This window comes from Cavia porcellus, unplaced genomic scaffold (assembly GCF_034190915.1).
Source record: "Cavia porcellus strain 051 isolate PalLab524CR breed Dunkin Hartley unplaced genomic scaffold, mCavPor4.1 scaffold_10, whole genome shotgun sequence".
Classification (NCBI taxonomy): Eukaryota; Metazoa; Chordata; class Mammalia; order Rodentia; family Caviidae; genus Cavia; species Cavia porcellus.
This window is the reverse complement of record NW_026947493.1, coordinates 6,945,644-6,970,098: the sequence shown is the minus strand read 5'-3', so window position 1 is coordinate 6,970,098 and position 24,455 is coordinate 6,945,644. Positions and strand designations below refer to the sequence as shown.

The 24,455-nt window shown below is 39.6% G+C and overlaps 1 protein-coding gene across 6 annotated transcripts in view; it reads right to left on the bottom strand.

Annotated features, from left to right (window-relative positions):
• Trip4 (thyroid hormone receptor interactor 4) overlaps nt 1–23,839 on the bottom strand; it is a 66,088-nt gene extending 42,249 nt beyond the window's left edge. For 3 of the 6 annotated variants that reach the window (XR_010050048.1, XM_013144065.3, XM_063256957.1), the window contains exons 1-7: nt 23,644–23,838; nt 20,796–20,965; nt 19,198–19,319; nt 15,143–15,355; nt 12,984–13,062; nt 5,444–5,573; nt 2,354–2,569 (exon numbers count right to left, since the gene is read on the bottom strand). Coding sequence is in view for 4 of the 6 variants with exons in the window: in XM_013144065.3 (XP_012999519.1) it covers nt 2,354–2,569; nt 5,444–5,573; nt 12,984–13,062; nt 15,143–15,355; nt 19,198–19,319; nt 20,796–20,965; nt 23,644–23,744 (1,031 nt within the window). In the remaining 2 variants the exon portion in view is untranslated. Of the gene's footprint in view, nt 1–2,353; nt 2,570–5,443; nt 5,574–12,983; nt 13,063–15,142; nt 15,356–19,197; nt 19,320–20,795; nt 20,966–23,643 lie in introns of all 6 variants that reach the window. The other 3 variants (XR_010050047.1, XM_063256958.1, XM_013144067.3) reach the window with 2 other exon arrangements.
• Nucleotides 23,840–24,455: the final 616 nt, after the last annotated feature.

Sequence of the window (24,455 nt, the reverse complement as noted above, 5' to 3'; positions counted from 1 at the left end):
ATGGATAGGGTCAAATTATGTTATATACATGCACGAAAAGGTCACACTGAAACTCAAGAGTCTATAAAACTAATATGCAGGGGCTGGGGGTTTAGCTCAGCGGCATAAGCGCCCGCCTTGCAAGCAGGCAGTCGTGAGTTCGATCCCCGGTACCAATAAAAAGGAAAAAGACCAAAATAAATAAATAAATAAATAAAATAAAACGTGAGGATAGAACCTACAGGAACTCTATTTTACTCCATTTTATTCTCCAATAGTATTTTTTTGCTGTGTTCCACACTTCTGTTGGCTGCTTGACAATCACTTGTGAATAATGATGGCAATTCTGAGGAACAACATAATAAAAAGCTTCTAATAACAGAGAAAGAAGAACCCAACCTTGAATTCAAGTTACATTTATTAGAAATCCCTTAAATGCAATGCAATGTATGGTGGAGGACATGGTTTCAGACTTTAAGATGCTCTGAATCTATGTGGCAGGTTTAAGACAGCTATCTGGGTGATGAACGAAGGGTGCAATAGCTACTACGAGACACACACTATCCATCTGGTGGTTATGATCCTATCATTCATGTGGTACACCATGTGTGTTCAAGGGAGAGACAGACACTGAGAGAGTTATTTGGGGAAAGATTTCCAACGGAGGAAAAGATAGAAACAAAGACAGAAGCTAAAAAAAAGTACAAGACTTTGAGATGAAACTAGAGTGAGAACAGTGGGCTCTGAAAGGGGGATAGCTCTGAGATACAGTATACTGGTTAAGTTCATCCACAACTCTAGAACCCACAAAAGAAACAATACAAATAGTTAATAAATACACTCTAAGACACTCAGAGTAGGGCTGAGGAAGAGCCTGCCTGGCAAACCTAAGGTCCTGAGTTCAATTCTCAATATCAACAAAACAAAACCATCCAGATTTATTAGCACATATGTAAAGCAAAGAAATATAACTGAAAATTATGAAGAAGTGTAATTATTCTTGGATTATAAAAGCAAGTATTTTTAAAAAACTGATGACAAGGGAAAAAGGAAATTGTCACCTTAATACATGACATGTAACTGTCAAGTCACAAAGTATGCACACACACACACACACACACACACACACACACACACGTATGCACTAGTGCCTGCCTGGCAAGCACAAGGTCTGCAATGTGATTCCTGGTACCCTCCCCGCCCAAAAAATATGCATCAACCAGGTCTTGTAGCACATACTTGTAATCCCAGCAATCTGAGAGGCTGAGGGGCAGGATGGCAATGAGGCCAGCCTGGACAACCCAGTGACTTAGTGAGACCCTGCCTCGAGATAAAAACTGAAACATCAAAACCATAATTATAGGTACATCATTATTAATGATGCGTTTAAGGGATTTCTAATAAATGTAACTTGAATTCAAGGTTGGGTTCTTCTTTCTCTGTTATTAGAAGCTTTTTATTATGCTGTTTCTCAAAATTGCCATCATTATAAATCTGTCCAAAGCTCACAGTACCACAGAATTTTTTTTTCCAAACTTATAAAATGCATGAAAAGAGTGAAATCTGATTTTCAGCTATGGTCTTCTGCAGTGATGTGTCACAGTAACCACTGTAACTCTTTCAGCTGCAGTAAACGTACCAAACTGGTGGGGAATGCTGACAATGGAGGTGGCTGTATGTAGGGGGCACTGGGAGTGTATGGGACATCTTGGTACATTTCCCAGCTTGAACTTTCATCCTCTTGCCTCAGACTCCCAGAGTACAGGAATGTGCCACCACAGCCAGCTCACAGCCCAGTTTCTGTAGGCAAACTGTGTCTTATTGTAAAGAGTTAAAAAAAAAAAAAAAAATAAGTAACAGTAATTATTTAGTATAGCTAAAGGCCAAGTTCCTTTCAAAGTTCATTTTCAAAATTTTCTCAGCTGCCATTATATTTTGCAATCCAAATCAACGTTGTTTTTCTTATTTTTATTTTGTGGTGCTGGGGATCAAATCCAAATCTTCATGTGTGCTAGACAAGTACTCTACCACTGAACTACATTCTTAAACTTAAATATTTTAAAAATGTTTACTTTTTTGTAGTGTTTAAATCATAATTATTTTAAATTTCTTGTTTGTTTGGGTTTTTTTTTTTTTTTTTTGAGACAAGGTCACCGCATAGTCAGGCTGGCCTTGAACTCTATGTAGCAGCCAAGGCTGGTCTCAAACTTATGGTGATCCTCCTGCCTCAGCTGTCTGAGTGCCAAGATTACAGGCATGTGTCTCCAAGCCAAGAATGATTATTTTTAAAATCAACCCAAACAAGCCCATCAGAAAGAAAAACCTTTCACATCAACCTGCTTTTGTTAGACATTCTGTGATGCCACTTACTCACCTGCTATGATACTCTGCTAATGGATTTTTGTCTTCCAGGATTTTCCTGCCTGCAAAGTCAATGGTGATTTTCTTAGAAAGCCGAGAGGCATGCCGAAGTTCTCTTAGCTCTTGTTCTCGCTTCTGCAGGGTTTCCCGCTCAATTTTGGACAACCACTGGTTAGAGTCACTGGCAAAGTAATCTGACTCATCATCAATGACTTGGGTCCTTCGAATGCTAAGATAAAAAGAAAAAGGAACACATGACAGTTCGGTCACATGGTTTTAAATATGGATGGAAGTGTTGAGGTAACTCACACTCTCACCTAATTCCTAGTTCTCATAATCTCATCTTACTAGGCTCAGCTCAGCTCTTAGAACTACAGATTCTCAACCTAAGGCAGAAAAAGACATAGAGCCACAATCTATTGTAATTTTTTTTTTGTCTTTTTTCATTTTTATCGGTACCAGGGATCGAACTCAAGACCGCCTGCTTGCAAGGCAGGTGCTTATGCCGCTGAGCTAAATCCCTAGCCCCAATCTATTGTAATTTTATCTTCCTAACTAGTCCAGCCATCACCTTCTGATAACTGACTTGATGTTCTGGCATCTTACTCACCATCTCAGTCTTACAATCTAGATTGGCCTATCTGCTCACTGGGATTCTACTCTGAAATCTGCTTACTTAACTGTTTACTCCTAAAGCGGCATGAGGAAAATCCCGAAATGAGATTCATATATTGATTTCAGTTTTATAGGACCTAGCTGGAATGAAAAGATGTTGTCATAGAGTGGAACATTTCAGAGGGCTCAGGAGGAAGTAGGCTTGGGGGAATACACCTGCAATCCCAGGTACTTAGGAGGCTGAGGAAGGAAGTTCAAGGCCAACTAAGTAACTTGTCCAGCCCGTTTCAAAGTAAAAAAAAACAAAATTAAAAAGGGTCTGGTTGGCATGGTGGAACACATCTGTATTCTTAGCCCTCTTGGAGGCTGACGCAAGAGAATCACAAGTTCAACCCTCGCCTGGGCAATTTAGCAAAATTCTATCTCAAAACAAAAAGGGTTAGGATGTAGTTTGATGGGAAGACCCGGCGTTCAATCCCCAATACAGCAAAGATTTTTTTTTTTTTTGTCTTTTTCCTTTTTATCGGTACTGGGGATTGAACTCACGACTGCCTGCTTGCAAGGCAGGCGCTTATGCTGCTGAGCTAAATCCCCAGCCCCAGCAAAGATTTTTTAAAATCAAAAAATAAAAGGTGCTAGGAATGAACTCAATGGTACTTATCTAACATACACAAGGGCCTAGATTCAATCTTCAGTACCATTAAAAACAAATAAACAAACAAAAAGGCAGGGTCCCAGAAGGAAATTAATGTCATAAACCAGTAAGACTAGTCTCAAATTTAAGTACAGAAACTGGTGCCTAACAAAGCAGGGACATCAACAGGGAGAGACCTTTTCCCAGTTTCTGTTTATCAAGAAAAGCACTGCATTTCTAGTTTTTCCTGAGTAGGCTGAAATGTGATACTTAAAGGGCTATTTTGTAAGGAATGGCTGTATAAATTACATATCACATATTCATAGCATGGCAAATGGTTTGGAAGAAGCAGATGTACTTTACCAAGAGCTTACGCTCCAGTATGGTGTTACTTATGCTCTCCTGGAAGGAGGTTTTTTTTTTTTTTTTCTTTCCTTTCCTTCTTTTTTGGTTTGTGAGATAGTCTTGCTGTGTAGTCCAGGACAGCCTTCAACTCACTGTGTGGTCCCAGCTGGCCTCACACTCTCATCCTCCTGCCTCAGACTCCTGACGGCCGGCAATCCAAGCACGCTCAGCATGGCAATTTCTAGGGAATTCTCAAGGGCCCAGTCCAGAAGTCTGCTCATGAAGGGGACTCTAACAAGTCATCAACCACGCACTGATGTTTCAATCAGTGCTTCACGATGTATCCAATGGTGGCCTCTTAAGATCATGATGGAGTTGACGATGACAAAGAAACATTGCTAATGTTGTGGCATCATGCCACAGCACACTACTCAAGTTTGTGGTGACGGTAGTATAAAGAAACACACTGGACTGTCTGGTATAGAAAATTACAGCACACACAATTATGCACAGTCCATAATTGATACTGCTAATAAACACCTGTTACAACCGTATGTATTTACTAGATTACACTTCTTGTCGTTATTTTAGGGTGAGGTTTTGGTGCTGAGGATAGAACTCAGGACCTCGAACATACTAACCACACTATACCACTGAGCTATACCCTCCTCCTTTATCATTATTTTACAGTAGGCCACCTCTACTTAAATAGACGTTTGCTGTAAATAGTGTGCTATGTCACACCACCAGCCACCTCCTGCACCTGAAGTTTACAGTATCTCTGGATTGCATCATTTCCCTTGAACTTGATTTAATCCTGTTTCGTTCATCATGGCTCTAAGAACAATAGGCTGTGCTGTAAATATATACACCGTATCTCTTAGGCAGTGGGAGCAGACCTTGCAGTGTCTGAGCAATGAATTTCCCTAATAACACATTTCTCAGAACACAGTCCCATTATCAAGCAATGAGTAACTGTTGTCTAAAGAAGTATAGGGTTGCAGCTGAAACAAGTGGAGAATATGTCAACCCAAATCAACTCTCCAGAGGGTATATTAGTAATTGCCAAGGAGAAAAAATATAGCTACAGGATAATATGCTCTTAGTGAGAGGGCTTATCTGATTCTAACATGTATAAAACACAAAGTATAAGCAGGAGGATCATTACACGTTTGAAGCCAGCCTGAGCTACATAGTGAGTTCAAGTCCAGCCCAAACTATATAGTGAGACCCTGTCACTTTATGACCCACTCCCAAAAAAATAAGTAATAGGGCTGCAAATGTGGCTCAGGGGTAGAGCACTTGCCTAGAAACCACAAGACCTTAGGTAGACCCTCGGCACTACAAACAAAACAAACAAAAATAAGATATAGGCTTGCTATGTAGAGCATCTAGCTGCTCGTCACACTCCAACCCCAGAGGACAATAAGTCCCAAAATAATGCTTTAATAGCTAGAATCCGTGGGTTAGTATAATTTCTTAGTACTTGTTATTCTAACTCTATTGTACCTAGTTCTGTCAAACTCCAACAGTTTGTCTTTATGCTTGATAGCCTTCTCCAGGCCAGACTTCATTCGAGATTCTTGATGAGGAAGGAGGTCCTTAGTAGAGATATCCACCTTTCCAGAATTTTCTGCCCCTGAAATTCAATAAGGAAGTCAAATAGTATCAGCATCCAGTACCAATTAGTTGTGTTACTGTGTAACAGAGAACAAAACAGCTGAAGATCTGGTCTGGTCTAAGGATCTGGAACTTTCATTTCAACAGAAAGCAACCAAGCACAGATGTCAGATCTAACCTACAACACATTGAGTGGTACGGACAGTTAAGAGGACATAAAAAAAATACTAGGGCCTTTTTCTTCTGTTACAGAAATCCAGATCGCTAAGGAGACCAAAGCATTTAATAAAACAACACATGACATCTTCTAGGGTTGCTGAGGCGGCTCAGTGGTAAATATTTGCCCAGCAGGCATGAGACCTGGGGTGTGTCACCCAGCACCACAAAAAAGGTAGAAGAAAGAAAAGAGAAAAAGAAAAAGTCCTTACAAATAAGAAAACTTCACTGAGTAGGACTATCACCTTTAAATATACTGCTATATATGAAAACTAAAAATTAATAGGAAAGAAATTTCAGGAAAGGCACGAAAAATAAATACTTAACTGTGAAAGCACTTCATACAAAGTATTTAATTATCACAATAATCCTATCAAATAGTTTTACATATAAAGAAAAAAAGTTCAGAGGTAACGCGAAGTTTCCTGAGTCCACTCAGAAGGGCTGGCGGCAGGCACCTGCACTTCCAGTCACCTGTACTCCCAGTCACCTGGGGGTCAGGGTGGGAGCATCACTGAGGCCAGGGATGCAAAGCCGGCCGTGGCAACACAGTGAGATCCCATTTCAAACCAAAGCAAACCAAAGCCCTCAACCTCATCAAATATAAAAAAGTATACTTTCCTATGACAACAAAAATATAATGTCAAAATTTAACCAGGAGCAGGTTTTAGTTACAGTGCTAATACTGCTATAGACCAGCACAATAATTTGATGCAGTAATTTGATAAATACATCTCAGATGCCTGAAATGGTAATAATCATAGCCAGGCATTGTAATCCTAGCACTTGGGAGGCTAAAACAGGAAGACAGTTGGAGGCCAGCCTAAGCTATATAAATGGGTTTAAGTTCTGCTTGGACTATGCAGCAAGACACTGCCTCAAAAAGCAAAATAAAACAAAAAAATTACTTAACTCATTATTTCTATTCTTAGGAATTTATCCCAAGAAAACAGATCAACCTGGGCTCAGTTGGTGAATACCTGTTATTTGGGTGATTCTAGTCATTTGGGAGGCTCAGGAAGGAGAATGGCAAGTAAAAGGGTAGCTGGGGCACGAGAGCAAGATCCTGGCTCAACTTCAGGGAAGCTGTCAGAGCGGTGAACAGCAACAAATCAAGCTCTCTAAAATTCAGAATCCTGACACTGGAAAGTAACAAGTTGTGTGAGAAAAGAGCAAGGGAGGTGGACCCCTGGGAAAGAAGGGAGAACTGGAGCCCAGAATGAAAATGAAGAGACAGAATACAACACAGAAAAGGAGGGCAGCTCCCAGCTGCCAGCACCAGAGAGAAGGACTGAATTTATGGAGACACAGAGAAGGGAACTCCAGAGGACTGCAGGGAGAAACACAATAGTCAGCAGAGCAGTGGCTGCTGGGCACCCCAGTGCTGGGGAGTGGCTGCAGTCTGGGTGAATGCTGTGCCCACTTGGAGAGGGCACTTGGCCAGATGCTCTTTTACAGAGGAGCCAACTGAACCTGGGGCTCAGAGCTGCTGTGAGTTGGTTTCATCTCAGGGATCCCAAGTTGAACTGGGACTTTGCCAGAGACTTTGAGGGCTAGGGAGCTGAGGTCAGGCCAGCAAGAGACAACCAGAGTATCACGGGTGAACAACTCAGGCCCCAACCCCACAGGAAGAGGCCAGGAGAGCCAGAACTTCCAGCATAGGGAGGATCAGAATCAGCACCCAGCCTTAAGCCTGCTACGGCTTGCTGGGATCACGCAGCACAGATCTGGGCTCCAGCTGCCTCCTCTGTTTCGCACTGATAGCAAAGACGCACTCTGAATTGGACATCACCACAAAACTGTAGACCCAAGGGGCTGGGGATGTAGCTCAGCAGCATAGAGCTTGTCTGACAAGTACAAGGTCCTGAATTCAATTCCCAGTACCCAAGAAAACAAAATAAAACAAAACAAAAACCTATAGACCCCAGAAAATAACCACAGATTTGAAATCACAGAGAAATCTCTTTTCCTTTGCTTTTTTTTTCTTTTCTTGTTTTTGTGTTTTCATGAATGTGAAAATGGTTTCTAGTATTTTGTTTTGTTTTGCTCTTGTTTTTGGTTTTTTCCTTCTTTCTTTCCCTTATCTTCTGTGGCAGTTTCCAGAAGCTTGGGCAATCTTCCTTTGTTCTTCAGTCTTGCCTCTAATTTCTTTGTCTTCATTTATTTCTTTATTTTTTCCTTTTTTCTCTTATCCTTTTTAAACCTTCTCCCCTGATGAGAAAATTACTCTACAGTGAATGTTTATTATATATCATTTTTTAAAGAATTTTTATATACCTATAAACTTATACACATGGTTCCAGGTGGCAAATTAACAGGTATCGGGGCTGGGGATTTAGCTCAACAGCATAAGCACCTGCCTTGCAAGCAGGTGGTCATGAGTTCAATCCCCAGTACCAAAAAAAAAAAAAAAAAAATAGCAAGGGACCAGGGAATGGGAAGAAAAAATCAAGTTATATCATGTACAGGTACAAATTCTCTATGATAAATGTGATTGTCATATATATCTAAAATGTACCAATAAAATATGATTTAGAAAAATAGTAAGGGACCACAAAAAAAAAATCAATCTAGCAGCTGTAAGATGATACGAAGAATAAGATGAGATTAATTAAAATTAATGCAAAATCAGAAAACAGTGCAAAGGACATAAAAACTTTTTTTACAGAAGTAATAGAAGACTTCCCTAGCATGGAAAAAGAATTTCATGTACCGATAAGTGAGAACTCCAATTAGGAATAATCAGAAAACAAAACAAAACTACAAGGCATATAATAGTCAAGATTCCAGAAATTCAGCACAAGAACAGAATATTAAAAGCTATTAGAGATTGGATGATAGGAACAGCTATTTTGGAGAAAATGACATCTTAATAGGTAATACTGATTTAGTATCATCTTGTTTTGAAGTCTCATCTAGCTTTTGTCCTTCTGTCTCCAATAGTCTAAATAGGTTGTATCTTACTGGATTTTATTATGTACGATAGTATAAGCAAAAACCTTGTAAAGACAAGGAGATTATACAGAAACCATTATTCATTTTCTGTTAGTCGATTCTAAATACTCTGCAATGCTGTCATTCTCTTGAATGGTTTTACATTGTTTTGATATACTTAATGCTACAGTATACGAAGTTGTACTCAAGGATTTCAAAGAAAGACAATATGGTACCTACTTTTAGGTTAGGATTATCTGGTGGTGAAACACTATTCTGCTTAAATGGTTATGTTTTGATCTGCGCTGTTTCGTTGTTATGCCCTCTTTTATCTCAATCTCCACTCCATTATTTACTTTTTTATCTTTATCCTTTTAATTAAAGGGAAAAAATAGCAGGATATATTATAGTAACCCACTTTGACTTTTCATTACCTTGATCTAAAGCCCTGTATTACTCTCACCATCTGGTTTTTAACTGATGTTCCCCTATTCTGTTTTGCTGGATAGTATCAGGTTCGAAAGTTTGGGCATCAGCTGTGAAGATAATGAGATTCATTGTGACGCCCATTCTTGTTGACTTTTATCTACTTTTGAAGACCTACAATGTCTCCAATGTTTTGGTTTTGTTGGTTTTGTTCTTTACTGTTTTGTTCAATTGTATTATAACTAACGATATAGGCAATTCTATTAGAGATAGCGGGAGGCATTGTGGTAACCATTGTTGATCACCTTGTATTATGTTTTTACATTATCTATTATGTCCACCCTTTTGACTTGACCGATTCTGTTCTGTTATGTCACATTTGGTTTTACTCTCTTCCAAAAAAGTAATAAGAACCGTGGGAGCAATGAAACCCAAAATGTGTAATAGTCATGGTACAAAAGAGAGGAAAAGAAAGTGCTCCAAACTATATAACTGCGTGTATATTTAAGTGTATAAGATAGAAAATGATATCACAGAGTTTTATTGGATCAATGAACAGAACTGTTTGCAGTATCATTGATGGAATGTCCACTTTACAAGCTTTAATTTTGTGACTTGAACAATTATTTCTAAGATGACAATATGTAATCCATTAACTAGTGATTTCCTACTGTTCATTTTTTTTCTGTAAATCTGTATAACTTGTACCCTTTCCCTGCTTTTTTTTTTCTTTTCTCCTTAAATAAAATTAAAAAAAAAATGAAAAAAAAAAAAAAAAGAAATTAAAAAGCTATTAGAGAAAAAAAACAAATCTCCTGTAAAAGGAAATTCATCAGCGTCACAGTAGACTTCTCAACATAAACGCTTAAATCAAGGAGAGTTTAAAGCAAAGTATTGGGGCTGGGGATTTAGCTCAGCGGCATAAGAGCCTGCCTTGCAAGCAGGCAGTCGTGAGTTCGATCCCTGGTACCGATAAAAATGAAAAAGACCAAAAAAAGTAAAAAAAGAGGGGCTGGGGATTTAGTTCAGCGGCATAAGCACCTGCCTTGCAAACAGGCAGTCATGAGTTCAATCCCCAATACCAATTAAAAAAAAAAAAAAAGAAAAATACAAAGCAAGAAAGAAACTATGAAATACTAAAAATGGAAATACAGGGCCGGGGATTTAGCTCAGTGGCCTAAGGCACCTGCCTGGCAAGGTGCCTTAAGGTTGTGAGTTGTAAGGTTAGGGCTGGGGATTAAAATTAATGCAAAATCAGAAAACAGTGCAAAGGACATAAAAACTTTTTTTACAGAAGTAACAGAAGACTTCCCTAGCATGGAAAAAGAACTTCATGTACCGATAAGTGAGAACTCCAATTAGGAATAATCAGAAAACAAAACTACAACAAGGCATATAATAGTCAAGATTCCAGAAATTCAGCACAAGAACAGAATATTAAAAGCTATTAGAGAAAAAGAAACAAATCTCCTGTAAAAGGAAATTCATCAGCATCACAGTAGACTTCTCAACATAAACGCAGTAGACTTTTACAACATAAAAGTTGTAAGGTTGTGCGTTTAATGTGAGTTGTAAGGCTGTGAGTTCAATCCCCGGTACCAAAATAAAAAGGAAGAACATTCTTCATATGGTGATTGCTACTTCATAATGCCAACTAATCTATTTACACAAAACAAAAACAACTATGAACATAGGAACAAATTACAATATGCTTAACTGGGAATTAAGGAGCATATTGTTTCTTTTGTGGGGGAGGCAGTTGAGACAGGGTCTTGTTATGTAGTTCAGGATGGCCTTGAAGTCACAACGTAGCCAAGGCTGGCCTCAAACTCACTTGGGGTGATTCTCCTGCCTCAACCTCCTGAGTGCTAAGATTACAGGTGTGCTGACCATCATGCCAGCCTGGAGCACACTGTTTCTTTTAAAATGTGTCTAGCAGGTACAAATTCCCTATAATGAATTGATCATTATGTATACCTAAAATGTACCAATAAACTTAATTAATAAAAAAAGTGTTTAACCCCAGGCATAGTGGCACCCAGCATTTGGGAGGCTGAGCCAGCAGGATTGCTGTGAGTTTGAGACCAGCAGGGCTATGTAGTAAATTCAAGGCCAACCAGAACTACACAGTGAGATCTGTCTCAAGAAGCAAATAAATAAGTGTTTAAATTTTTTTAGAGAGATAGGGTCTCAGTATATTGCCAGGCTGGCCAAGAGGTCCAAGGCTGAAGAGGCCTCTGGCACAGCTTCCTGAGTAGCTGCAAAGACAGGTTTGCACCATGGCACTTGGCAAAAATGCCCTTCACTATTTTTGGCAGACATTTTCCAGTATAAAAGACTTATAAGAGTTGGAAAAAAAGGGGCTGGGGATTTAGCTCAGCGGCATAAGTGCCTGCCTTGCAAGCAGGCGGTCGTGAGTTCGATCCCCGGTACCAATAAAAATGAAAAAAGACAAAAAAAAAAAAAAAAAAAAAAAAGAGTTGGAAAAAAAATAGTTTCTGTATAACCTTTCCTCAGCTTCCCTCCTTCATGTTAGTATTATAAAACTACTGTGCAAAGCCAGGTATGGTGGTACATACAGGTAATCCCAGTTCCCACCTGGGCAACTTACCAAAAAAGACTGTGACTCAAAACAAAAAATAAGAAACAGCTGCAGAGGGGGCTGGGGATTTAGCTCAGCAGCATAAGCACCTGCCTTGCAAGCAGGCAGTCGTGAGTTCGATCCCTGGTACTGATAAAAACACACACACACAAAAAAAGAAACAGCTGCAGTTGTAGCTCAGTGCAGTCTTTTGGTTCAATTCCAGTATTCCCCCCATATACACACCTCAGTACAAGGACCAAAACTAAGAAATTGGGACTTGGGGCCAGGGATTTAGCTCAGCAGCCTAAGTGTCTGTCTTGCAAGCATGCGGTCATGAGTTCAATCCCTGGTACCAAAAAAAAAAAAAAAAAAAAGATATTGGGACTGATATAGCTCTACGACAGAGATCATACTGAGCAATCCCCAGCATCATCAAGCTCCCAAAAACTAAGACATTCACACCACTAAAACCCTGTGAACTAAATTATAGACTCTGTATTTTAAATTTTTTCAAATAATGTCCTTTTTCCATCCTGGACACAATCCAGTATCCATACCACATTTACTTGTCACATCTCCATCCTCCATCCCAATCTGTAATATTCCTTTAGTGTTTTCTTGTCTTGCACAATCTTTCAAATTTGTTATTCTTAAATTTTCAGTCGATCATTTTAGCATGCATCAGGGATCTTGCCACTAGCAATTACTACTGTATTGTTCTGATGGAGACTTTCTATTATCCTTGCTTCCTGTATTGTATTATCAGAGTTCTCCTATAACAGTTGTCTCTTGGAATGGATTGAAGGGCAAAAAAACAAAACAAACAGTTGTCTCTTCTGTTATAGTGCTGCATGTGTTGCTCTTGAACTAATAAAGCATAAGCCACAGTTTGACAAATTATCAGCGTGCATTCAACAGCAAACACAACATGAATTGTGCAAGAGCACGCCAGATGCAAACATTTACCTTTCAATAAAAAGCTGTTCATACTGCTGTTAAAAAAAAGTGTCACTTCTCTATTTTATAACTTGTCCTATTATTTATATGACCATGGTCTCATGTGTACTAATTTTATTATTTGCATTATCATACAATACTATTACTATTTGTTTTTGTTATGTGGTTTAACATAATTTTTTAAAAAATGCTTATTGAGTAAATTAGTGAATAAACTATCTTGTACATTATGTTAGAGGAAAGAAAAACAATCATCAGTACAACAAAATGTACTCAGTTGCACAGTGATTCAATGAGAAGACTGTAGTGTACCTGCCATGAGCTTCTTTAGCAGCTTCTGGCTCTTGTTTGAGTCACGCTGTAAAATATCTCGCTCTTCATGAGTACATACCTGTAAAACAGTAGGTTACATGATCCAGTAAATGATTAATTGGCTCAATATGCTTTAAAAGTATTTCACATCAGCAGACAGCAACTCTGAGCTGTAGCTATGACAGTAAAATAAGGAGGATGTTGGTGCTTTTTTATCCAAAATACCAAAATGTATGCATCACATTAGTTTTGCCTAAGATCTTTTTGTACTGCTCCCTTTTATTTTTGGATTTTTTTGTTTCTGTTTTTGTTTTTTGAGACAGGGTCTCATGATGTAGTTCAGACTGGTCTTGAACTCACTATGTAGCCCAGATTCACCTCGAATTCTTGGTGATCTTCCTGCCTCAACTCCTGAGTGTTATGCTCCCTTTTATTAGCTGTACAAAAAAATTTACCTTACTGCAGGTATACTTCCATGACCTGACATTAAAAAAAAAATACAAAAAAACTAACCTACTCTCAAAGGACAAATACTTGCCTCTGTTCGGAATAATGAAAAACTCATGCAAGTCTTTTTTCTTAAAGCTTTTCGGTTCTAATAATAAAACCCACATCTTAGAAGACAAATAACAAGCAGCTATTTTATTAGAAAGAGCCAGAAAAGAAAGCAAATTACAGTACCACCAGTGAGAATTAGCTCAGATTTTCACAAAAGAAAAAACAAACAAACAAGAAAAGAGAATTAGTCTAGGTTCCATTCCATACAAATGCAAAATATACATTTTTTGTGTTTGATGCTTGGGATGAACTCAGGACTATAGGTATGCTAGGCAAGAACTCTACTACTGAGCTATGTCCCTGGCTCAACTATATATATTTAATGTCTTTGCTTCAAACACTATAATAAATATTTTAAGGGGGGGAAAAAAAGCCAGCTGGGAATGGTGGCGCACACCTGTAATCCTAGTACACTGTGAGGCTGAGGCAGGAGGATTGCAAGTACAAGCCCAGCTAGGTCAACTTAAGATTCTGTCAAACAAACAAACCAACAAATAAATGGCTCTGTAGGGGCTGGGGATTTAGTTCAGCGGCATAAGCGCCTGCCTTGCAAGCAGGCAGTTGTGAGTTCGATCCCTGGTACCGATAAAAAGGAAAAAGACAAATAAATAAATAAATAAATAAATGGCTCTGTTTAGGTGGGGGTGGGGAAAAATGGCTCTGTTTATTATGAATTTACTGCACTTGTGAGAAGGGGTTACATGGAGCTTATAAAACTATAAGACTGGGCTGGGGATACAGCTCATCAGCACAGTGCCTACCTCATGAGCACGAAGTCCTGAGTTCAATTCATGGTACCAAAAAAAAGAAAAAAAACCCCAAAACACTGTAAGACTTCAGCCAATCTACTTTTCCTACCTTTGCTTCATGAACTGAAGGGTCTAAGGCGCCAAAGAGAAAGAGCTGACCTTCCTAGCATTTGCCTGAATGGCAACAGAGTTCCTGCCAGATTTACTGCCAATTGATGAACATTTTTATATGAACTGTATTTTTCAGCTCATTCATTGTCTATCAGCTTATTCTAAGTATAAGGAAAAAGAAGGGCCCCACCAGAGATTCGAAGATCAAGCAAAACAAAATGGACAACTTTACTAACATCAAACACCACTGTTTCTGCCTGCCAGCCTGACTAATGAGCTTTCTGGGCAGCTCATTAGGGTTTTGCAAGCAAGTCATTCCTGTTCCATTCTGAGGTCATTTTCTCAGACAAAGCAGAGTGTAACAAGTGGCATCCTAGAAACAGAAGCCAGAATGACTAGAGGACTATGTCACCATGTCTCAGTACCCTGCGGCCATGAGGCACATCTGAAGAGTTCAATCAAAAACTCTCTAACATTTTAGGCTTTAAAGTTTCTTTGAATTAAAGTTAATCTGATACAGACTTGGCTCCCTGGACAATATAAATTTGTAAAGCCTTCTTTATTAATAGGTCTCAGGGATAGGCAATAGCTACAACCTTGGGTTTCAGAACAATCAAACATCTGCTAGTAGAGTTCACTGGACACCTTATGGAAGAAATTTACCAAGAAAAACAGAAACTACTAAGGATTTCAATGGCCCTGAGTATTGAAACAAAGTTCAGTAAAATAAAACCGACTTACCAGAGAGCCACAAAATAAGCAGGGCCCAGAACCCTCTTGTTCACAGACAATCCGCCCACAGATCAGACAGTTATTGATGAGCTTGTGCTTCTGGCCCAGGCAATCACAGGGGTAGCGACCAGGAAGCAGGACTGCAAGCTTGTCTTGGCCTTCTCTTGTGTATAAATTGACAAACTTTGTCTTCTTCTTTACAGAGCTGCTGTTCTCTTGTGCCTAATGGTACAAAGAGATCACAGAAACATTAAATTATGGCACTGAAAAGAAGTAAAGGGGAAAAAATCCTTAGTTCTGCTCAGTAATGACTTATGCATTTTCTAAGAACCATAAAAGAAAGGAGAGGAATAAATACAAAATACTTGTAATCAAGGATTAAGAAAAGGCTATGCTCTTGGAAAACTAGCAAACAATTACCTTGTCTTTTCTGCTAGTTGTTCTCAGTCAATCATATAGCTGGTGAAAACTACATGTCAGACAAAACTGTTTGGTCAGGTATGGTAGCACACACCTCTAATCCCAATGCCAGAGAGGCTAAGGCAGGAGGATGGTCATAGCAGTGCCAGCCTGGGCTACACAGTGAGTTCAAGGCCAGCCTCAACTACGAAGCAAGACCTGGCTACACACACAAAAAAGAAAGCTGTTTACTGGATATCTTAAAGCATAGCTAAACTGGAGATCAAGAGCTCCTCTTTAAAGGAATTCCTCTAAAAGCAGATGACTCTCGGCAGGGTGTGGTGGCACATGCCTGCAACCCCAGCATTTTGAAGGCAGAAGGCATCACCATGAGTTTGAGGCCAGCATGGACTACCCAGCTAGACTCTGTCTCAAAAACAAAACAAAAAATCTGGGGAAAGCAGATGACATTTGTGACTCTTGGACACAATAAATAAAAAATTTACTTAATCAGAAATTAATAAAAAGATAATAAAAAATGATGGGGGACCACATCTAGCTTCTAATTTCAAAAATACACATGTATGGCCAATTCATGAAAAATCATCTGTTCACTTCTATATTTGATGTAAAATAAAAAGGAAAGAAAAAGCCTCATGTTTGTCAGCCTGTGATGCTTAGAAAGTATACGTCCCTTTCTTCACAACCATGTTGAGAACCTACTTTCCCTCTAAATTGAGAGTTTCTCAATCATTTCCAGCAACTGACATTTCAGAGAGGAAAAATTAAAGAGTTCCAGGGAACAGAGAAACTGATTTTAAGAAAACAGTTCTGGCTGGGTGCGGTAGCACACACCGATAATCCCAGCGTTCAGGTGGCTGAGGCAGGAGGATTGCCAGCCTGTGCAACGCAGCAAGTTCAAGGACAGCCTAGATTACAATGTGACCCTGTCTCAAAAAATAAAATAAAACGGGCTGGGGATTTAGCTCAGCAGCATAAGTACCTGCCTTGCAAGCAGGCAGTTGTGAGTTTGATCCCCCATACCGATAAAAATGAAAAAAAGACCAAAAATAAATAAATAAATAAAATAAAATACAGTTTAAAAAAGAACGGTTCATTATTAAGTAAAAAGAGATGGTAACATTCTCTATTGTACAAAACAAAAGCTGAAACATAGAGACAATATTAAATAGAAGCCAATATACAGTGGCACCTCAGTTCATAAACTTAACTTGTTCCATAATTCTGAAAAAGACAGCTACATTCACATTCATACAGGAAAGAGGGCTGTGGCTTATATGTCACTAATACAGAATTTGCAGAGAAAAACAAAATTTTGCCAAATGCTTCTGTTTCCAAACCAACTTATTTGCAAACAAAGTGTTTGTGAACCAAGGTACTTCTGTATAAACAAAGAAAAATGTATGCTGAAGATTTTCAAGTAGTTTTCCATTTCTCAAGATTAGTCAATATGTAATATTTTTGACTCTCACAGATCGTGGAAAGAGGAAGATTGGAAATGTATAGTTTGATCCCGCTAAAGCATCCATTTATATTAAAACAAGGTATTTGAAATTGGGCATGGTGGCACAAGCTTGTAATCCCAGCACTCAGGAGGCTGAGGCAGGAGGATCACTGTCAGTTCAAGGCCACCCTGCACTACACAGTGAGACTCTGTCTCAATAAATAAACAACAAACAAGGTATGTGAGGAACTATGGGCTGTTCTTTGGTGGGGTTTCCTTTTCATAATGGCAAGTAAATATTTCTTCAGAAGGAAAAGGACAGCAAGAGGGAAACACAGAAGGGGAGAACACAAGGGGAGAGCAAAAAAAAGTGTGAATGTGTCTCATTGGGTTTAAAATAAAACCCAAGTTGCTTACAGCGAGCTCCTCCTGGTGCTCCGACTTTCACCGACACACCACCCCTCCCTGGCTGACGCTGCCCTAGACACAGTGGGCTGCCTACAGCATTTCCTCCATGTCCCCTTTGCACTGTCCCTCCTTCATCTGCAGCACTCGCTGTCCACCTCTCTACCCAATGGCTGCTTCCCGGGGCTCCAGTCTACAGAATGATCCCCTCTCAGGCAGGCTCTCCCTGAACATTGACTAAATGAGTCCTCTCCACCAATGACTTCCTACTACATGGCTTTTAATTTTTTTCATGGTAGTTTTCAATGAGATTATGTCGTGTTTACTGCCAACACCTAAATCAGTGTTTTGCACATAGCACACATAAAATATAATGTCCAAATAACTGTGGGAATTGTCTGTTTCAGAGAGATTTACCTCAAGATCCAAAATGGAATTCATTTGATGACTGCTACATGTAGATCTTGATCTGTCAATCTATCTACTTCTGGAAATTTGTAGTACAAAGTTAAGAATACTCAAGGAACTTTTCTTAGAATCTTTTGTAGACATGTAATGTGTGAAGAAATTTAAGTTTCCAAATGTGTACATTCCCAGCTAAGGTGAAATGAGGCAATGACTGGCCTGCATTTCAGTTCTCATACCATAAACAAATATCTTCTTGACGATCCATTTTGTGCCACAGTTTTTTGCTTTCTGTTGGTGATTTCACTATTTCAATGCCCTCCACACACAGTGAGTGCTGCACACAGCGCTCTTTAGTGTTCCTAAGTGTGAAAGGCTATGCCTCACAGGCGAGCTGCAGGCAGGAGTCTGTTCAGGGTTAAGTTCAATGTCAACAAGTCCACAATATTTTTTCAATAAGGTGCCTTGGGCTGGGGATTTAGCTCAGTGGCACAGCGCCTACCTGGCAAGCACAAGGTCATGAGTTCGATCCCTGGTGCCAAAAAAAAAAGTGTCTTTAAACAGCAACACACACACACACACTAGGTATTGACTGGTGGATAGAAACATTGTGATCAGAGGCTCATAGGAATCTAGCTCTGTATTTTCCCTACAGGGAAAGGTTTAGTAGTGACTAATTCAGTAAACTTACTTTCCAAGTCTTTGTTCTTACTAAGTGCAAACACACTCAGAAACAGTTTGCTGAGTTATAAACTACCCTGAAAGCATCAAGAGATAGAAAAGTGGGGGCTGGGGATTTAGCTCAGCGGCATTAAGCACCTGCCTTGCAAGCAGGAGGTTGTGAGTTCGATCTCCGGTACCGATAAAAATGAAAAAGCCAAAAAAAAAAGAAAAGAAAAGTGAATGCTGATGGATATGGTATAATCCCAGCACTCAGGAGGCTGAGGCAGCAGGATTGCTGGGCTACAAAATGAGTTCAAGGCCTGCCCAAATTACATAGTGGGACCCTGTCTCAAAAAAAAAAAAAAAGGGCTGGGGATTTAGCTCAGAGGCATAAGCGCCTGCCTTGCAAGCAAGCAGTCGTGAGTTCGATCCCTGGTACCGATTAAAAAAAAAAAAAAAAAAAAAAAAAAAAAAGCCATACATCATCATCACTTTCTCTCCCTAAATTGGTTCCTTTTCCAAAAAAGAACCACTGCAGATTTTAGACCAGCTTGTACATTACATACTCTGAAATATTTCTGCCACTTCCTCTTTTCCATACACCCAAATAAAGCTTTACTCCATACCAGTGATGGCAAACCTATTAGAGCTTTCAGTAACAGCAAACAGCCCCTGTGGCACACACTATGTGGCCATAGTTCACCACCACTGTTCCCCAAGCACTTACCTTAACCAAATCAAAAGGTGTTTTGACACCTGTGGTTGTGTCAAGTTCAGCAACAGCAGGAACTTCCTGTTTGTTTCTTCCTTTCCGCCTACCCCGCTTTAGCTGGTCTCCTCTCTGTCCATCTAAAATTTTTTGAGGAATAACACACACAGAGATACAGACTGAAAATAGCAAGAAGTATTAATGAATTTCCATAGCTAATAAACAGAAGACATTGGGATCAAGCAGAATTGCTCTCAACTGGGAATTAAATTTAAACCATTACTTTCAAGATTGTAGTCAATGACAAATAATTTGAACAAATGCTACTGGCATTAAAATCTGATACTTTAGATTACATAATAATGAGATCATGACTTAAATCATGTAGTTTGGTATACTTTGTATTGTTTACATTGACACCTCTAGGTGTTATTGGTATTATAATTAGTCACCATTTTACTTCCATCCAGTATCCATATAACTGAAAAACGTATTTTTCTCAAAAAAAACAAAAAAACATTATTTTGTGGTGCTGGGTATTAACCTAAAGGGCTTCACAATTGCTCCACAAGAGCCCTATCAGTGAGCTATATTCATAGACTCTGAAAAACATTTCTTTCTTTCTTTTTTTTTTTTTTTTTTGTCTTTTTCCTTTTTATCGGTACCAGGGATCGAACTCACGACTGCCTGCTTATAAGGCAGGCTCTTATGCCGCTGAGCTAAATCCCTAGCCCCTGAAAAACACTTCTTGAATTCATGTATTAAAGTTTTCTAAATTATTTTGAAGTCACATTTACAACTAAAAAGCTATTTTTGCACTATTTAGTAAGTTAAGAATGTCTGAACAGGACAGATGCGGTGGCACATGTCTGTAAACCCAGCTACTTGAAGGCAACAGAATTGAAAATTCAAGTCCAACCTGAGCACCTCAGCAAGACCCTTATTTCCAAAACAAAATTCAAAAAAGAAGTCGGGCATGGTGATGCACATCTATAATAAGCCTAGCACCCTGGCAGCCTGAGCCAAAAAGACTGCAAGTTCAAATCCAGCCTGAGCAACTTAATGAAACCCTGTCTCAAAATAATTACAGTTGGGTGGACAATCAGTCAGTGGGAATGCTCTGGATTCAATCTCTACAATTATAATAAATAGGTAAACATGAGTTAGAGATGTAGTTCAGCAGATCATTTGTCTTAGCATGCACAAGGCCCTGGGCTCAATAATTTTATTATTAACAATAATAATATTGGGGCTGGGGATTTAGCTCAGCGGCATAAGCGCCTGCCTTGGAAGCAGGCAGTCGTGAGTTCGATCCCCGGTACTGATCAAAAGACAAAAAAAAAAAAAAAAAAAAAAAATAATATTTCATTATTAACAATAATGTTTAAACTTTTATTTTTTTGTATCAGGAATTGAACCAAGGACCTCACGCTTCCCAGGTAGACAATGAATATTTAAACATCTACTTGTATTAACTTACCATCTTTTTTTTTTTTTTTTTTTTTTTTTAATCTTTTTTTTATCTTTTTATCGGTACCGGGGATCGAACTCACAACTGCCTGCTTGCAAGGCAGGAGCTTATGCCGCTGAGCTAAATCCCCAGCCCCTTAACTTACCATCTTTTTTGAAGCACTGCTGCAAAGAATCAGAAATGAACTCCTGATCATTCATTTGCCATTTGGTTACAAGCTCTTCTATGAATTGGCCTTTTTTGCCCTCATTTCCCTGGAGGAGGTCTGTCATGTACTCATGGATCTCTTCTGCAGTCTCAATGGACAAAATGTACCTCAGGAGGCAAAGATACAAATTGTTGAAATGAGGATAGTTTACACTATGCTTTTTAGTAGTTATAACAAAATCAAGGTAGTTAACAACTATTAGCACGAGGATGTAGCTTAGTGGTGGGGCACTTGGCACATGTGAGCTCCTGGGTTCAGTCCCAGCCTTATAAGCCAAAAACCATTAATCTCTTGGAGTATTTGTACTCTTTTGTAAACCAAAAATCCTTAATCTGTTAAGAGTATTTATGTTGAGCCAAGTACTGTGCTAGATGCTAGCAATATAAATTTGATTAATACAAAGACCCTGATTTCAAGTACTCTGTAATCTAACCTTCACCTATATTTACCTATTTGTAGTTTTGCTGTATTTTTAGAACCAAATCAGTCTTATGAAAGGTTCCAGAGCTTTCTTAACCCACGAAGCTACCCATCTGCAGTCATTACATTTCCCTGGATACAATACAAATTTTTTAATCTCCATATTACAAAATCTAATATGTCTTCTATTTTTGTGAAAGATACATATATGACAACCTAATCAGTTAGTAATTCAATATTCTTGTTTTTGTCTTGGTCTTTTTTTTTTGTGATACTGGGGATCGAACTCATGACCTTGAGGCTGGGGATTTAGCTCAGCGGCATAAGCACCTGCCTTGAAAGTAGGCAGTCGTGAGTTTGATCCCTGGTACCAAAAAAGACAAAAAAAAAAAAAAAAAAAAAAAAAAAGAACTCATGACCTTGTGCTTGCCAGGCAGGCACTTAAGCCACTGAGCTAAATCTCCAGCCCCATGCCTTGTTTTTTTAAGACAGGGTCTCACTATGTAGTGCAGGCTGGCCTTGAACTTACTTAGGTAACCCAGGCTGGGCTCAAACATGGCAATCTTCCTGCCTCAGCCTCCTTGTATGCCACCATGTCTGGCTAGTAATTTTTTTTTTTTTTTTTTGGTACCAGGGATCAAACTCACAACCTCACACTTTCCAGGCAGGTGCTTATGCCACTGAGCTAAATGCCCGGCCTTCAATAGCAGATCTATTTTAAGGATACGTTACAAAGGGGTCCCTAAAATGACAGTAACCCAAAAGTTTGTAGAAATTAACCAGCCTGGGGCTGGGAATTTAGCTCAGCGGCATAAGCGCCTGCCTTGCAAGCAGGCAGTCGTGAGTTCGATCCCCGGTACCAATAAAAAGGAAAAAGACAAAAAAAAAAAAAAAAAGAAATTAACCAACCTATGAATTTAGAATGCTTTAAAATGATCCAATAATTCTTCTTGTGGGACTACAACTAAAACAAAAGGCATAAGACATTGTCACGCAAAAAAATAAAATTCATCATTATTTGATTAGTACAAAAAATTTAAGGGACACAATGTCAGGAACACAGCTCAGTGGCACAGTGCCTGCCTGGCAAGAGTGAGGTTGTGAGTTCAATAACCAGTATCCTCACCTAGAAAAAATAAAAGATGTCTGTTGACACACCCACAATCCAGAACTCTGGAGAGTGAGGCAGGAGGATAGCTGAGTTTGTGGCCAACCTGCACTACATAGTGAGTTCAAGGCCACTCTGAGCTACATGGCAACACCTGTCTCAAAACAAAACAAAGCAAGAATAAAGGGACTGGATGTAGCTCAGTGTAAAAAGCCCTGGTTCTAGCCTCAGTAACTAACACACACATAAATACACAAAGTATCACAATCTTTTAAATACTGAGTGACTTCATAATGAATAATGTACTAAATTTGAATTCATATTATTAAAAGCCACTTTTTACACTTTATATATTGCCAAGACTCCTTATTTCATCTGATACCATTCAACTGCTTTTTAAAAGCTTGATAACTGAGGCTGGGGATTTAGCTCAGCGGCATAAGCACCTGCCTTGCAAGCAGGCGGTCCTGAGTTCGATCCCTGGTACCGATAAAAAAAAAAAAAAAAAAAGCTTGATAACTGGGACTGGGGGTTTAGCTCAGCGGCATAAGCGCCTGCCTTGAAAGCATGCAGTCGTGAGTTCAATCCCCGGTACCGATAAAAAGGAAAAAGACCAAAAAAAAAAAAAGCTTGGTAACTACTGTACTTAATTTGATTTTTGCATTCGAAGAAGGGAAAAGCCAAACCATATGACTTGTCTCTTTGATAGTTTATTGTAAATGAAAAAACCAAGATAAGGAAAAGGAATTTAAATTGTCCAAGGTTCCAAACATGGTAAGGGACAACAGAAAGTATTTGTGACTTCAAAGTCAAGAACTATTTGCACTGTTCTATATGTCGCCCCGTTTACATCCCAGGTATTCTTTGACACAATTCTGACTGAGCAGACTAAAACACTGCAGAGTAGGGAATTTCTGGAAAGACAATTTGACTTGTTGCTTCTCTCCAGAGTCTGTTTTTCTGTTTGTTTGTTTGTTTTAAAAAGCGCCCTTCCCCGGATAGCTTTACAGGTCTCCTACAGAGCAGATGTTTTCTTAGGAGAAACAGGCCCCCACTGGCATACTGGGGAAGCTGCCACCTCTTTTAGAAGCTAAACTGCAAAAGATGGAGACCAGAATACGGTTCCCATAGACCCACAGAAGCCCTTTTACACATATCTTCTGTCTGGTAAATTTTTGAACCCTCTCCATTTCCCTGTTCGCTCTACGGGCGCATATCCTAAAACTCCTTGCCGCCTCGGATTCGAACCAATCTTACTGCATGATCTCCTCGCTGACATCCAGGCCGAAAGTTTTCTGCAGCTGCTGGGTGCACCAGTGCACTAGCGATTCCCGGGACGCTGACCCGGCTACCGCCATCTTCTCGGGCCGGAACCAGCTGGGCGACAAACGACTTTTGGTCCTACGCAGCACTGGTTCCCTTTGCAACACAGACCCCACGGACAAGGGTTCCGCTAACGCGCATCGCCTGCGCGCTAGCTCCGCCTCCAGTACAGGTCCCGCCCACCTGCACCGCCTCCCGCGGCTCCGGACTTCCTGGTCTGAGGCGGTTGTACTACAGCTCCATCAATGAGAGATCCTACACATCAGTGGGCCTAAAATGAGAGGAACACCGTTGGCAATATTGCTGAGAAGACGGCCCAAATACTATAAAATGTGCAGTTTAGGAAAAATAAGAAACAATATCCCTGCGGGGCGTGGTGGCGGACACCTCTAATCCCAACGCGTGGGAAACTGAGGCAGGAAGGTCTCTCCGAGTTCAAAGCCAGCCTGGGCTACAAAGTGAGTTCAAGACCAGCCTGCACTGCATAGCGAAAGCCTTTCTGAAAAGAGAAAAACCCCCCAAATGACAATACAACCTAAAATCTGATCTCATTTTATGTAAAATGTTAAAGTAACCTTCCAAGGATCCTATTAATTTTTGCCCTGGTGGTGGTGATTATTATCGATACCCCTTGTGGTTAAATACAGTATTCATATGCCCAGGGTTGGGAATTAGCACAGAGCCTGGAGCATGCTGGGAAGCTGTACCATTGAGCTACACGCCCAGCTCATGTTTAAAAAAAATTT